At 49.1% G+C, this 15136-nt stretch overlaps 1 protein-coding gene across 2 annotated transcripts; it reads right to left on the bottom strand.

Moving 5' to 3' along the window:
• Positions 1-2733: 2733 nt before the first annotated feature.
• On the bottom strand, positions 2734-14924 carry SFTPB (surfactant protein B). 2 transcript variants are annotated; one of them, XM_069100962.1, is made up of 10 exons: positions 14408-14924; positions 13414-13485; positions 12872-12997; positions 11582-11725; positions 8813-8902; positions 7603-7786; positions 7282-7442; positions 5048-5128; positions 4596-4700; positions 2734-3133 (listed from the first exon to the last, which is right to left on the bottom strand). In XM_069100962.1, exons 2-10 carry the CDS (start codon positions 13453-13455, stop codon positions 3098-3100), a joined length of 969 nt encoding a protein of 322 aa, XP_068957063.1. In that variant the 5' UTR covers positions 13456-13485; positions 14408-14924; the 3' UTR covers positions 2734-3097. The 2 variants fall into 2 exon arrangements, with proteins under 2 accessions (XP_068957063.1, XP_068957062.1); XM_069100961.1 differs by lacking the exon at positions 14408-14924 and having other exon boundaries at positions 13414-13503.
• Positions 14925-15136: the final 212 nt, after the last annotated feature.

Genomic DNA, 15136 nt, shown 5'->3' with positions numbered 1-15136 from the left:
ACGGCTAACATCTATGTATGTGACAGGAGCTCTACTGGGTGCTTACAACGATTACCTCATTCGAACCGCCTCACAACTGTGGGAGGGAGGCGTTATTATTACCCCCATTTTACAGATGAGGAAACTGAGGCAAACAGAGGTTGACTTTCCCAGGGTCACAAAGCTGGGACAGGTTTGTCCACCTCCCCTACTAGAAAGGGAGGGGCAGAGAAACATTTATTAAGCACCTACTATGTGCTATACATTTTACAAATAATGCTGCATTAATTCCCTCACCAACCCTGGGAAGTTGGTCCTATTATTGTTCTCTGTTTTACAGGTTAGGAAGCTAAGGCAAATAGAAGTGAAATCACTTGTCCAGGGTCACCCAGCTAGTCAATGAAGCTGCATTTGAACTCAGGTCCTCCTCACTCCAGGGTCATGTTTCCCACCCTCTAGTCACCAGCCACCTCTGCTTTGTGCCTCCTCGGAGGCTGGCACCATTTTTCTTTTGTCTTTGTATAGCTGATGCCTGGTACGTGGCAAGTGCCTAAGAAACACTTGTTGATTGACTGATTGTTTGAACTCAGGTCCCTCTAGAAGAGGACATCTAAGGTGGTCGTCCCGCCTTTGCTGAGAGACCTTCAGTGAGAGGGGAAGTGTTATGTGTCCTTCCCCAGGCAGTCCTGTTCACTCTGGGCCAGCTCCCTTGGTCAGGACTTACTCTCATCCTGTTAAGCTTAAACCTTCATCTCCCTGCCCGTCCTGATCTCTGGGGCCCCCTGCCAAGTGACCAAGTGGCAGCCTCTCAGTGACCTGAAGGTGTCCCATCTCTTCCCTTTCCCCCTCTCAGCTCCCTCATCAGAACTGCAGACCCTTCCTCATCCTGGCTACCTGTCTCTGAATGCACTCCCAGCATGCTCCGGCCCTTCTCCATTCAGACGCTGGGAGGTCAGCCTCCAACCTGGCTGGGTTGTTTGTTTATATCCTTTAAACACTGGGATGATCTTGGTGAACCTTGGGAATGATTGCTTACTCCCAGTTTGGGGAGGGATTGATGACTCCTTATCTCGCTGAAGAAGATGCATCACACCCCCTGTGTGTTGTATCTGTTCACAAATTGGTGTAATTGGTCACTATCATTGGGGGTGGGGGGAGGGGAGAGGAGGGAGCCCAGGCCTGTCTGCCTTCCACAAATATGTCCTCATAGCTCAGAGCTAGAAGAGCCTTTAGTGGCTTTGAATCCAACTGCCTCATTTTCTTTTCTTTCTCATATTTACTCATTTATAAATCGTAGGTGTACTTTTATTGTTCATTTTTCAGTTGTGTCCAACTCTCTGTGACCCTATTTGGGGGTTCCTTGGCAGAGATACTGGAGTGGTTTACCACTTCCTTCTCCAGCTCATTTTACAGATGAGGAAACTGAGGCAGACAGGGTTAAGGGACTTGCCCAAGGTCCCACAGCTAGTAAGTGTCTGAGGCCAGATTTGAACTCAGGAAGATGGGTCTTCCTGACTCAGGCTTGAACTCTATGCACTTTACCAATTGGCAACCCATATGTGTACTACTGTACTAATAATTATTGGTCCCATGTTTTCCAAGAGGACCCAATCACAGGGTGGTCTTGACTTGGGCATGAATTGGATTTTAGTTCGCCTTACTTTCCCTTCCTGAGACACTGAAGTCCAGTGCCAAGGCCAAAGTCGGGATTGCTGGTGATGGCCTGGGACAGGGTACATGACCTTCCACGTCTGACAAAGCTCTAAGCTCTCCCACAGCCTTCCAGCTTCAGCTGCCTTCAGGGCCACTGGAGCAAGCTGTTCTCATCCACCCATTCGGACAAGGAATTTGTCACTATTGTACCAAGAATTACATGCCATTTAAAACTTGTGCAAAACTACAAATGGAGAAAGTGTGAGATGCCAGTGAAATAATATTTGGTCCTCTAGTTAAGAGGGAGCCACTGAAATTTGTTGAATAGAGTAAGAATACAGTCAGATTTATGCTTTATCTAAGTGGTCTTGTCTTTTTTTGGGGGAGGGCAGAGGCAATCAGGATTAAATGACTTGCCCAGGGTCACCCACCCAGTAAGTATCTGAGGCTAGATTTGAATTCAGGTTCTCTTGACTCCACCTGGTTGCACCTTCAGATTTATGCTTTTGGAAAATCACTTTGGTGGTTGTGTCCTGGACATGGAGGATGGGTGGGAGTGGGGAAGAGGAGGCTGGAAATCTGATTAGAAATCCATTGCAACAATCCAGAAAAGAGGCGATGAAGTTTTGAACTAGGGCAGACTTTGTGAGTGGAGAGAATGGATGGAGAAATGGTGAGATCTGGACGGACGGGATCTGGGCAACCCTTCCCTTTTACAGATAAGTGACCAGAGGCTGGGGAGGATGTGATTTTGTGTTATTGGTGAGACTCAACTCAATTCTTCCTGGTTTCAAGCCCAGCATCCTTTCTTAGACACCAGGTCCAGTAGCCTTAGCAGACACAGAAGTAGCTGGGGGCTGACCAGCCTTTTTCCCCAGGGCACTGTCTTTCTGGAAGGTAGAGGATCATGGGACCCCTCCCCCAGGCCTTACTTCCCTCTTGGCACTTGAAGGCCAGACTGTCCTCTCTCCTGATGGGACCGCACTTTAGACCTGTCCTCTCTGGGCTTCTCTCCCTCCTCCCTAACTGTGTCAGCCCTGGGTGAATAATTTCTAATTACTTCTCTACTGATTAACAATTAAAATGCAAACTTCCAGGCACTTTGAATTTGAATCCAAAACTTTATTTGTCTTTTGTTTTTCAATATATTACAGTAGAGTGGATTATTTGGGGTGAAAAGATTGAGGGAAGGGGGTGGGAAGCAGGTCGCCTCTCTCTCAACAAAGGACGGTGCTGGAGGCAGCTGCTGGGTCAGAGATGCTTGGAAAGGCTGGTGGCAGAGCCGCCGCCGCCTTCTCACTCCTGCAGGATTCTAAGAAACAACCTCTAAGTACAAATGGGATCCGAGGAGGCTTTGGGCCTGAAGAGCCTTGGGAGGAGGCGTTCCCGGAGCCTCAGCCGCGTGCTGGCCTCTGGGGCAGCTCTTTCCTGGAAACTGCTGCTCTGGGGCCCTCTGCCGGACGCATCAGTCCTGCCCATGTATTTTGCAATACAGGACAGCCTAAAAGCAGGAAGGACGCCATCAGCCCTCTGCTTGGGGCTGCCTCTGTTCTACAGCCATCAGCCCAGAGAAGAGCTGAGGGCAGAGGCTGGGTGCAGGGGCATTTTGCTCCTCCCCCCCCCCCCCCCCGTGGGTGGTGCGTAGTGCTGGGCTTATTTTTTTTAATCTCAAGTCTCAGTTGAGGGGGAACAGGCAGGAACCATGAACCTGTTGGCACGTGAAGAGACTGTCTAGTCCAACCTCATCATTTTACAAATGAGGAAACTGAGGGGCAGAGAAATTCCAGTGGCTTCCCCCCGGCTGGGTAGTGACAGAGTTGGAACTAGAACCCAGGCCTCTTGATTCCCAGCCTGATGTTCTTTCTACTGTATTTCTCTAAGGTCTGAACTGTCGGGACCTGCTTCTCCAAAGCCAGGAGTGGGCATTGATTAGCCTAAAGGAATAGACTGTTACCTGAAGGGACAGAGGGTGGAAAAAGCCCGGGCTTTAGAGGCAAGACTTTGGTATAAACTCTGCCTGTGAGGCTTCTGCCTCTGTGACCATGGCTGAGTTAGCACACCTGTGGACTTCACTGGCCTCATCTCTAAAATGGGTTTAGACTGGAAGACCCCCCTCCCCAAATCTCTAGCTTTCTAGCTATGATTCTAGGATCCCTTTGGGGATGAAGTGGGACCCTCTCCGGGGGCTTCACCGATCGCACATTAGAGGCTGACCCTGGCACTGAACACACTTAACAGGGATGTGTCTAAGAAGGTGAGATCTGAGGAAGGGCAGGCTCTTAGGGCAGGAGGAGAATTCCTTTTAATAGAAGATGTGGCTTTTCATTCTCCTTTTCTTCTTTTTTGCTTTTTTTTTTATGGGGGGAGGACAGGGCAATGGGGGTTAAGTGACTTGCCCAAGGTCACGCAGCTAGTTTTTGTGTTACGTCTCTGAGGCCAGATTTGAACTCAGGTCCTCCTGACTCCAGGGCTGGTGCTCTATTCACTGTGCCACCCAACCACCCCTTCATTCACCTTTTTCAGCTTAGAGGGTATCATCATCATCATCATCTACTTATATTTGGTGTTTAAAGGTTTGCACAAAATTCCTGTGACATGAGTGATATTGTCCCCATTTTACAGATGAGGGAGCTGAGAGATTGAGTGACTTACCCAGAGTCACACAAACAGACCAGAAGTCAGGTTTTCCTGACTGGGAGCCTATCCTCTCCTCTCTTTACTGCACAGCTGTTGTCTCCCTCATGCCACGAGAAGCTGTCTTCCTGTGGTATACGTTAGCCCTCTTACTAAGAAGCCTGGGCAGTCTGGCTGGGCAGGGGCAGGGGCAGGGGCCCGTCTGACTTTGGTCCTCTTGGTTGATCGGGTCTCTTCCTCCTAAATGTCTTTGACTTGGATCTTCCTGTACCTTCTCTTCCTCCCATTCCCCTCCTCCCTGCTTCTCCATTGGCGGCGGGGGTACTCACGTGGCATTCCTTGGCAGTCTGGATGCTGGAGCACCAGAAGCTTGGGCCCTGGGCACAGGCTGGATTCTGAGGTTGACTGAGCTCCCTCTCACACATTCCCAGGGCCTGTCCAAGAGAACCCAGGCCAGCAGGGGACAGAGCAGGGCAGAGCCTTCGTTACCTCTAATAGTACCCTCTTCCTCCCCCCACACCCTTTGGGGCTTCCCTTGACCCTAACCTGATTTTCCTGGTATCAGAATATCTGGTGTGGGTGAGCACACTGATCTCAGTAGCATCAATGGGGTAAATGAGTAAGCGTGACCTTGGGCATCTTTTCCTCCCCCTGGGGCTAATCATGGCCCAGGAAAGTGGGGCCACAGAGGAGCCCAGTCACCCTGGGCGGAGCTGGGAAGGACCCAGAAGAGAAGCTGGTCCAGAGCAAGGAGAGAGTGGGCAGAGGGGGCCAAACATACCTGGCAGATGAGGTGGGGGGCTCGGCCATGGGGCAGCAAGGACAGCAGTGAGGGGTAGAAGTGTTCCACCAAACCTTGGCACTGTGAGGGCAGGACGCATACACACACACACACACACACACACACACACACACGTCAAGACTGACCAGAACTGGAGAAATGGGCCTGCCCTCCTTCACCCAGCTAGGGCCCCAACTCCCACAGAATGGCTGCTCTGCCTCTCCAGCCCCACCACCCACCAGGTCATCAAGACAACAAAATATTTATTGTGTGCTTTGGCCTGCAGAGTGTTATAAGGTTACATGTTGGACCTGGGCTGTAGAGACCTTAGGATTGGACATGGGAAGGGACCTTAGAGATCATCGGCCTCCCCCAGCCCCATTTTAGATTTTACACTTTGCACAGCTGACAAATGGCATGTCACTCTCAGGCTCGAGAAATTCCCATAATTCCCTTTTGTTTCTAGGATAGCAGCTAGTGTTTCTACAAGGCTTTAAGGTGTTCAAAGTGTTATTTGAATGCTGCCTCATTTTATCCTCACCACAAACCTGGGAGGTGGGTGTTATTATGATCCCCATCTTACAGAGAAGGAAGCGGAGGCAGACAGGGTTAGTGACTTGTCCAGGGTCATATAGCTAGTAAGTGTCAAATAAAACCTTACATTTTATTATGGTCTTATATGTGTCTTCTCTCTTCTAGATTGTTAAGACTAAGTGGTTAGAGGTTGTATGTTTTTATAAAAGTCAATTTTATTGATATATTTTTATATCACCTGCATTTCCCTCTAGATCTTTCTTTCCTTCCAGCCCTCTTCATGAGAGCCATCCCTTATAAAAAAGAATTTGAAGAGAGAATTTCTTTTCCTTCCTTCCTTCCTTCCTTCCTTCCTTCCTTCCTTCCTTCCTTCCTTCCTTCCTTCCTTCCTTCCTCTTTTTTTCCAGCCAGGGTTAAGTGACTTGCCCAGGGTCACACAGCCAATAAGCAAGGTCCTATTTAAACTCAGGTCCTCTTGATGCCAGGGCCAGTGCTCTATCCACTGCACCACCTAGTGGTCTGAAGGGGGAATTTCTTAAGAATTTTTCTGCTTCCTAGCCCCTAGAAGTAAGTGTAATTCCATGTGTAATAGGAAGCGAGGTGATGCAGTGGCTGGAGTGGTGGGGTTTGGAGTCAGGAAGACTTGAGTTTGGATCCTGCCTCAGACACTTATGGCCCCTAAGCCGCCGCCAGCTCTCACCCCGTGATCTTTGTGGATGCTCAGTAAATACAGGCTGAACGGAGAAGCTCCTACTGTCACCCTATTTTCAGCTTTAGAAAGCTTTTGCTGGAGGGGGGCTGCCCTGTCCTTGTCCCTCTCCCTTTCCCTGTGTGGTCAGGACTAGAATCACTTCCATCTCCAAAGTTCTATGAGCCTGGTAGAGAGAGGGGACAGAGCAGTGGGGCTGAGGAATGGAGTGCCCATCCTGCTTCTGCCTGCTGAAAGGTCTGGTCCTACTGGGATGTCACCTCCTCTGGGTACCTGGATTTCAGTCCTGCCTCTCACACTTGCTATGTGGCCTTGAGCAAGTCACTGCCTTCCTATGGGCCTCAGTTTCCCCATCCATAAAATGGGAATGACATTCTTTTCATTTCCTACTTCACAGGGTTGTTCTGGGGAAAGCCCTTGGCAGGCCCCAGAGTGCTGCTGACATATGAATCACTGTTGTCATTTCCCAAGGCCATGCAGAGTGGGGACTCAAACTTGAGTCCTCTGTGCATGCGGAACCCAGGACTTTCCACAGGCTGGAATGTGCTAACGCAGGTGCTTCACATCCTGCCTTCAGGGAGCTCGCCGTCCAGTTGTGGAGACAAGATCACCACATAACAGGATAGTATAGGTATATCCCGTGTCAGCGAGTCTGGGCTGGGTCCACATCCTACCTCCAATGCTTTCTCTTTGAATGACCTTGGAACCAAATCATTTAACCTCCTGGGGCCTCAGTTTTCTCATCTGTCAAATGGAAACAATAACAGCACCTACCTACTTGGTGAGGGTCAAAGGAGGTAATATCTGTGTCAAGTGTTCTGCAAGTATGAAAGCAATAGATACATCAGGGCTCAGGCCAGTAGGAGCCATGACAGGATCCCCAAGGCCTTGGCTGGAGGGGCATGTCAGGACTCACTGCTGTCATCCCCGGGCCAGGAGGAGCCGTTACAGGACCCCGAGGCCTTGGCTGGAGGGAGCCCAGCCCCCTCACCTCCTGCCAGTCCAGCTGGGGGTTGTTGCAGATGCTGAGCAGCGTTTTCTCTATGTCTTGCTGGGTGCTGTTCGTAGGAAGTTCTGATGATATTCGGCTGGTCACTGATACGCAGAGGTGGCAGTCTGGGTCCGAGGGTGTCCATTGATTTGGGAGAAGTCCTGAAATAACATGGTCTGCAGAGATGAGGTGGATGGGAGGAGAGAGGCCAAAGCCACAGGGAGAGGAGGCAGGGGCTGGGAAGAGGGACAAATGGACGCAGGAAATGGAGAAAGGAGACCCCTAAAAGGCACAAAGACCAGCCTGCCAGCTGTGGCTCACCTAGGCCGTAGCCATCTTCAGTGGAGCATCGAAGGACGAGGCCGCAGACCAGCTGGGGTAAAACACGGCTCATCACTGCATCCAGCAGGATGACGGTGTAGCGCTCAGCCAGGCACTGGCAGATGCCACCCACCACCAGGGGCACGATGTGGCACACTTGAGAAACAGCTACTGCCAGCACAGACTGAAGAAGAAGCGGGAGGGGTGGAGGTGAGGCTCTGGGGACAGAGAGGATGTGGCAGGGCAGCAGGGGGGAGACCAGGGTGGGAGTCAGGGCCCACAGTATTCCAGCTGCTATAGATTGTCTTCCAAACTTCTGGCCCCTCCTGGGGAGACCCAACAGCCATCCTATGCCAACCAAGCTCCCTGCATCAGCCATACAAAGACAAGCCGGAAAACCAGCCCCGCCCTCCAAGAGGGAGATTCTCTGATGCTTAGGAGCAGTGGGACTGAGATCTGAGGCCTAGGAAATCCCCCTTCCTTTCCAGACACAGGGAGGAGCTGACTGGAGGAAGGAAGGAAGGAAGGGAGAAGTAGGGAATTATCAGGTGCCCTGGGTTCTGGGGAGCAGCCCCACAGACGCCCTAGAGGGGTTTTGGGGAATTCTAGGTTACTCAAATGGAATCAGGTACCCTCTTCCAGCAGAGGGAAGGGGTACTTCCTTTCAGTAATACCCTTCTTCTGAATTCTCCCCATCTCATCCCCAGAGCCCAGATACTATGGAGAGAAGCCCAGGGTAGCAGGAAACATTTAGGCCAGGTCCCCTCTGATCTGAAAAACTCCCAAACTAGAGCCTCTTTAAGTCATTAAGGTTCTACCCACTGTGATTCTTTCTGAAACATAACCAGAGATTCCAGGTTTTCTGATAACTCTGGAACTGAGTATATTGGGAACTATCCTAGGGAACACAGTTCTGGTCCTTTCTGGTTGACCACATGTATTCTGGTCCCTTGTTAGGACGGATGCAACCAAGTATGCCCATTAGCACTAGAAGGGGTGAGACAAAGGTCCATCCCCACCCAATCTCCACTTGCAGGGGAAATGAGCTTCCTTGTGGGGATGGAGATGGGGCCAGGAGCCAAGATTCCTGTGAGCTGACATCTGCAGACCTGGGGTAGGCCCTCTGGGGAAGGGAAGACCTGAAAGTGTCAAGAAGCCAAGTCACCTAGATTGGGAAAGGTAGTCTGAAAAGGGGCAGCCCCGGCCTCACCTTGGGGATCACAGATTGGACTTTCTTAAGTAGGGTTCGGCAGAGCCAACAGAAGGGAAGCGGGATGGGGAACTTCTGCTCCAAGAGCTCCTAGAGGAAGAGAACCACACAGAGAAGGGGGTGATCAGTGGGAGGGGCCCATCTCTTGGCCCCTGACTTGCCAATGTCACACCTTCTCTCCCAGCAGCTGAACTCTTGGGCCTTCTGCTCTCTCCTCTTCCTACACTCTCTTCTCCCTTTTTCCCCCCCGGGCATTGCCCGGCTCTGTCTCCCTTAAACTCCACCCACTGGACCTGAGCCTGTGTCTTGTCTTTTCCTAACTCCAAAAGGAGACAGGATTAATCCTACCCTTAGGATTGAGTTGTATTCAAGTATTTGAAGGGCTGTGAAATAGATCAATAAGATCAGTCAATCAATTTACTAAGTACCTACTATACACTAACTGTGCTGTGTTGAAAGAGGGACCAAGGCTTCTGAGTCCTAATTCTGAGACTGTGGAATCCTTTCCGTCCTATCCACCAGCTCTCTGACTTCTCCGAGTCTCCCAGCCAACTCTGGAGTCCCATTCATGCCCCTTCTTGTTCCTTCTCTGACTCTCCGCCAAGGATTTCCACGGTCTGGGTCTATGGCGCTCACACTGCCTCCCCGGTGAGCCCGGCAGAGGACTGGAGTAGGGCCAGAACCTTGGACAGAGCTCTGGCTTATTCCTATAGCTGAGGGGCCTCAGTGTTGTTCAAAAACAGTTCAATTCAACAAGCACTTATTGAATGCCTACTGTGTACAAAGCACAATGCTCTGTTTGACATTTAAAGCCCTCCACAACCTGGCCCCAACCTACTTTTACAATTGTCTCCTTATATATTCTTCTTCCTGCACTCTTTGGTCCAGCCGCTCCATCATTCTTGCTGTTCTTTATACAGGATACACAGGCTGTGTTCCATGCCCAGAATTCCCTCGCTCCTGACCTTTTCCTCAGAAAAGCCTCCCTTATTCCTTACAAAGCTCAGCTCAAGCACCACCTCCAAAGGAAGCTTTCCCTGGAGCCCCCAGGTTCTAGTGCCTTATCCTCCTTCAAACTGCCTTGTATTTATTCCATACATGGAGATTTCTGAAAGTTTTGTCCCCTTGGATGGAGTGTCAGCTCCCTGAGGGTAAGGACTGCTTTATTTCTTGTGTTTTCATCATCTGCACCTACCACAATGCCTGGTACTTAGTAACTGTTGGATAAATGCTTAATTGATTTTTGGTAGTTAAGTGCTGGTGATAGAAGGACAAAATGAACACTCATGCCTGCCCTCAAGGGGTTTAAACTCTACTGTTAGCACTCTTCAGGGATAGGGAGAGCCTGAATAACTGATATCCAAAGCCTCTATGTAGTCAAGACTTTCTCTCTCTCTTTCTCTTTCCTCTCTCTCTCTCTCTCTCTCTCTCTCTCTCTCTCTCTCTCTCTGTGTCTCTCTGTGTGTCTCTCTGTCTCTCTGTGTGTCTCTCTGTCTCTCTCTCTGTCTCTATCTGTTTCTGTCTCTGTCTCTCTCTCCCACCCACATTCTGTTTAACAGAATTAGTTCACAAGACATCAGTCAGATGAACCAAATTGGGTTCCATCTCCATCCCCAATATGTACAGATAGATATTGTCCCAGATGTGTCTCACAGAGAAGATTATTTCTTCTGACCTTTCCTCTCCCAAACCCGCATCTCACCCTCTTTTCAGTCAGGAAACTCCTCCTTTGGTCCAACCTAAATCCCTTTTGCTGATCTCCTTGACCAAATGAACTTATAACCTCACGAATCTGTCCTCTCGTCTTTATCCTTTATTTAGGCTATTATTAAGCAGAAAAGGGGCCTTGAGCTGATGGATGACTGGGCAGTAAGATCTTGCTAGTGTATCATGTGCAGAGTCTTTTTAAGGGTAAGCATATATATAAGTGTGGAACAAATGTGGCCATATGGGAATCCCATGCATGGCTGGGGTTTAGACATGGCACTGGTGGTGGGCTAGGCTCACTGTTTTGTTTTGTTTTTTGCTTTTTGGAGGGCAATTTGGGGTTAAGTGACTTGCCCAAGGTCATATGCTAGTTTTTGTGTTAAGTGTCTGAGGCTGGATTTGAACTCAGGTCCTCCTGACTCCAGGGCCAGTGCTCTACTCATTGCGTCACCTAGTCGCCCCGCTCACTGTTCTTCTGGGCCATATCTTGAACCTGATTCTAAGGGAGTGGGCGCCATGTAGTGAACATTGGACTGAGAACTCAGCAACCAGTGATTGTGCCACTGCCTAGATGTGTGGTCTTGGACAATTCATTGTACCTCTTTTTGCCTTGGTTTCCTTCTCTGCCAAATGAGGAGACTGGACTTTAAAATAATAATTGCTGACATTTATAAAATGCCTTAAAGTCCTCAAAGTGCTTTCCTTACAATCCCTTCCTGCTCCTACCCTACCAGGCAGGTACTTTAACAGATAAACTGAGGCTCTGAGAGGTTGTTACACAGAAAATGGTGTCAAAATGAAGACTATGCTTTGGCTTCTAGTTGAAGATGTTGAGATCTAAGGTTCCATCTGACTCTGAGCTTTTAGGATGCTATGATTCACTCAAGGAACACTTGATGAGAAAATTCAGTCAGCTTCTGGCCCTGGTGACCTGGCTCCCTCCACCATCCCCAGAAAGGTGCCCCTCTCTGCCCCCCAGACCAGACTCCTGCTTTGTCCCCTGAGGGAAGAGCCCTCAGATGAGGCCAGTAGCCAACGGTGTCATGAAGGGGAGCAGCTCACCTGGGTGTGAGCCCCAGGTCTCCCTGGGAAGTCCTCCAGAGAGGCCAGGATCAACTTTTCTGAGAGATCTTGAGATCCTGGCTCCCATGCCGAGAGTGGAACCGTGGCTTCACACAGGCCTAGACTCCCACATATCCTCTTTGGCTGTTGAGAAACCATAAGAGACATCAGAGAAGGTGATGGCGACCCAGGAAGAGGGGAAATCTCTGGTCTCAACTCAGTCCTGGATGAAGAGGAATCAGAAGCTTCATGAATGGAAGTATTTACAGGACCATGTAGAGTGACGGGCACTCATCGGGGGCAGAGATGTATGGGTTTGGGGGGGAGGATTGAGGCTAGAGGATTGAGCCCATGTATGCGTCTCTGCGCTTGTATATTTGGAAAGGGTGTGTGTGTGGGGGGGAGGTAAGAGGTAAGGGTATGGGCAAAGGATAGGGGCTCTGTGTGGGATAGCAGAGTGAATATTCCATATGTAAGTCTGTGGAGTGGGTACTCTGTATGTGTTGGTTGAGTCCTCTGTGTATATGTGAGATGGGTACCTGCGTATATGTAGGGTGAATGTTTTCTGTTTATATATATGAGTCCCTGTGTGTGTGTATGACTTGGGGAGGAGCACTGAGTGTTGAGAAAATTATTATTTCTATCTTATATTAATAATTATCTTAATAATCTACTATTAACAGTATATTAATAATCAGTTCTTGAATTAGGACCTGCCTGTAAGTTGTTCAGAACATCGAATTGAAGGACTTTGTTGATAGATGAGACTGCTTTTTGATCCTGGGTGGGAAATCCCACCCAACTAGATAACCTTACAAAGAATTTAATCTAAGGTGAATACCAGTCCATAGTGTTCTACCCAGGCTTGGCTGAGGGTATATACTTTGTCTAGATTGCCTTAGGCAGGGTGGTGGTGGTGATGGTGGTCTGAGAGCAAGAGTGATCCAAGTCATGTCCCCCAGACCCTCATTCTCAGTGAGTTCACTTCTCATTATAATATTCATTCTTCTCATTAGTTATTAGCCAATCAGAGTTGATTGCCACCCTCAGGAACACCCATTCTTCCAAGGGTATATAAGCATTGAGAGGGTTCCATGAGGAATCTGGTATTTGAGAGTTCCAATGACCCTTTTAGTAATCATCTGCTAGCATGATTAATAAAATGGCTAATTACACAGCAGCTATGTCTCTGGAGTCTTTTATAGGTCACAGTATGTGTATCAGGTATGTGTTTTGGGTGAGCCCCAGGGATGTATATGGAGGTGTGTTTGGGAGGGAAGGGTAACTCACAATCTGTCCCTGGAAGCGCGTGATGATGAGAGACAAGTACTCATCCAACATGTGCTGGCAGTTTGGGATCATGAGCTTCAGAGGCAATTTGGAGCATTCTTCCTCCAGGAAGTGCTCGACAGTTTTCTAGAGAGAAAATTCAGGATTGTGAGAGGGTCTGGAAAGCAGGGGCCAAGGGAGACCCTGGGGAGAAAGAGACTCAAAGGAGGCTCCCACAGGGAGAATCCAGTGGGGTAGCTGGGGGTGGAGGGCTTGAGGGAGAAACATCAGACCCTGGTACAGGGTGGGGCAAATCAAAGATCCACTCCATTCCGGGACTGAAGTCAAAGAAGTTACTCAAACTCTTTGTGATCTTGTGATGAACCTGGTGACTCTGCAGCCTCTTGTCGGGGGCTTCTAGAAGTCCGGGGTCTCTGTGCTGTCCTGTAGACTGTTCTGCTCCATTTCCGTGCTTCCCCCCCCCCCCGGTTCCCCCCCCCCCCCGCGTTGCCTTCCAGGCACCAATTCCCCACCCCCACCCCCAGGAGGAGGGATTTCAATACCTTGAAAAGTCTTTCTTTCGCCATCTTAATGAGAATGGTCATGATGTCCTCACACTCTTGGCATAGGTCATCCTGAGAAAGAGGAAAGGAATGGGGAAGGGGGCAGGAAAGGGAGAATTCCTTTTAGGGTCAAAGAATCTCAGTGATGACGGGGGCAGGGTCTTTTTCATGGAGAACAAGATGCCCCATCTGTCAGCTTTGGGCATTTTTTCTGACTGTTCCTCATGCCTGGAATGCTCGCTCCTCCACTCTGCCTCTCTTCAAGTCCCAGCTGAAATCTCTTCTTTTACTCAAAGCCTTCCCCATCCTCTCTTAATTCTAGTCCCTTCCCTCTGTTAATTATTTTCTTTTTATCCCATATACTTTCTTAGTAAATAATTTGCTTGCATGTTGTCTTCCCTATGAGACTGGAAGCTCCTTGAGGGCAGGAACTTTCTTTTGCCTCTTTTTGTACCCCCATTGCTTAGCACAATGCTAAGTAGTGGCACATAGTAGGTGCTTAATAAACATTTACTGATTGATTGGAGAGTTTAAAATAGTAAACTCCATAAGGATAGGGATTGTTTGATTTTTATCTTTTTATTCCAATGGCTTATCATGATGCCTGGCACATAGTAGGTGCTTAACACAGGTTTGTTGAATTGAACTGAATTGACAGCTAGGTTCCCATCAATCAAAGAATCAACAAGCATTTATTAAACCCTTACTATGTACCAATCACATTGCTAAGCTCTGGGGATGCAAAATAGTAGGAACACATTTCTTGTCCTTAGGAAGCTTACATTCTAATGGGGGACAGGGCATGTACATATATAGGTATGTTGGAGATACATATAAATAGATAACCTTAGGGGCTTGCAGCTGAGGGGATTGTCCCTTGTTTCCCTTCTCATTCTTTGGAGACTCCCTATTCTCTGGGTCCCATCTCTGGGATTCAATTCCTCACACATACCCCTTCGGAATCCCTTCCCATGCCCAGTGAATTGGTACTCACTGCGTTAACATGTCCCCAGACCTTCTGGAGGCAGTGACTCAGGGCTCCACAGCGAATAGCTGTCTCTATGTCCTGACACCGGAACTCAGGATCTTGGGCACAAGCTGGTAATGTGGTAATTCGGGCTGCCGCAGCTGAGGACCCAAACCAACTTCCTCACTTGGGGAGCACAGCTGCCTGGCTCCCCGTTGCCATCCTCCATGGAACCACAGAATTAGAGTGGGAAGGAGTCTTTTAGAGAGCTTAGTCTGACCTATGCTAGTCTAGTCCAGTCTGTATCTGGAAAACAGCCCCATTCTCCCCATCCAGCACAACATCCCTGACAAGTAATCATCCAACTTTTTGGATGACTTCCAGTGACAGGGGGGTTACTACCTCCCACTTTCCCTTTAGACCCTACTAATTATTAGAAAGTTTTTCCTGATATCAAACCTACACTCACTGCCTGCCACCTTCCATCATTCTTCCTGGTTCTTCCCTCTTGGACCAAGCAGAACTAGTGGAGTTTTTCTCCCATGAGACACCCCTTCACATTCTTGAAGATGGTGATCACGGACCTCAGATGCCTCGACTGATCCCCACATGGCCCTTCTACAGCCTGGGTACCTCCCTTGGCCACTATCCAGCTTATTTTTGTCCTTCCTAAACAAACCCATTCCCTTTCCATATGCCAGCCCTTCAAATACTTTGAAGATGTCGTCTATTGTACATCTCTGAGCCTTCTTTTAC

The sequence above is a fragment of the Petaurus breviceps genome, unplaced genomic scaffold (genome assembly GCF_028583685.1).
Source record: "Petaurus breviceps papuanus isolate PSGF00001 unplaced genomic scaffold, PetGlider_PUasm1.0 446, whole genome shotgun sequence".
Classification (NCBI taxonomy): domain Eukaryota; kingdom Metazoa; phylum Chordata; class Mammalia; order Diprotodontia; family Petauridae; genus Petaurus; species Petaurus breviceps.
Note: the sequence above shows the minus strand (reverse complement) of the source record. Positions and strands in the feature narration are given on the sequence as shown.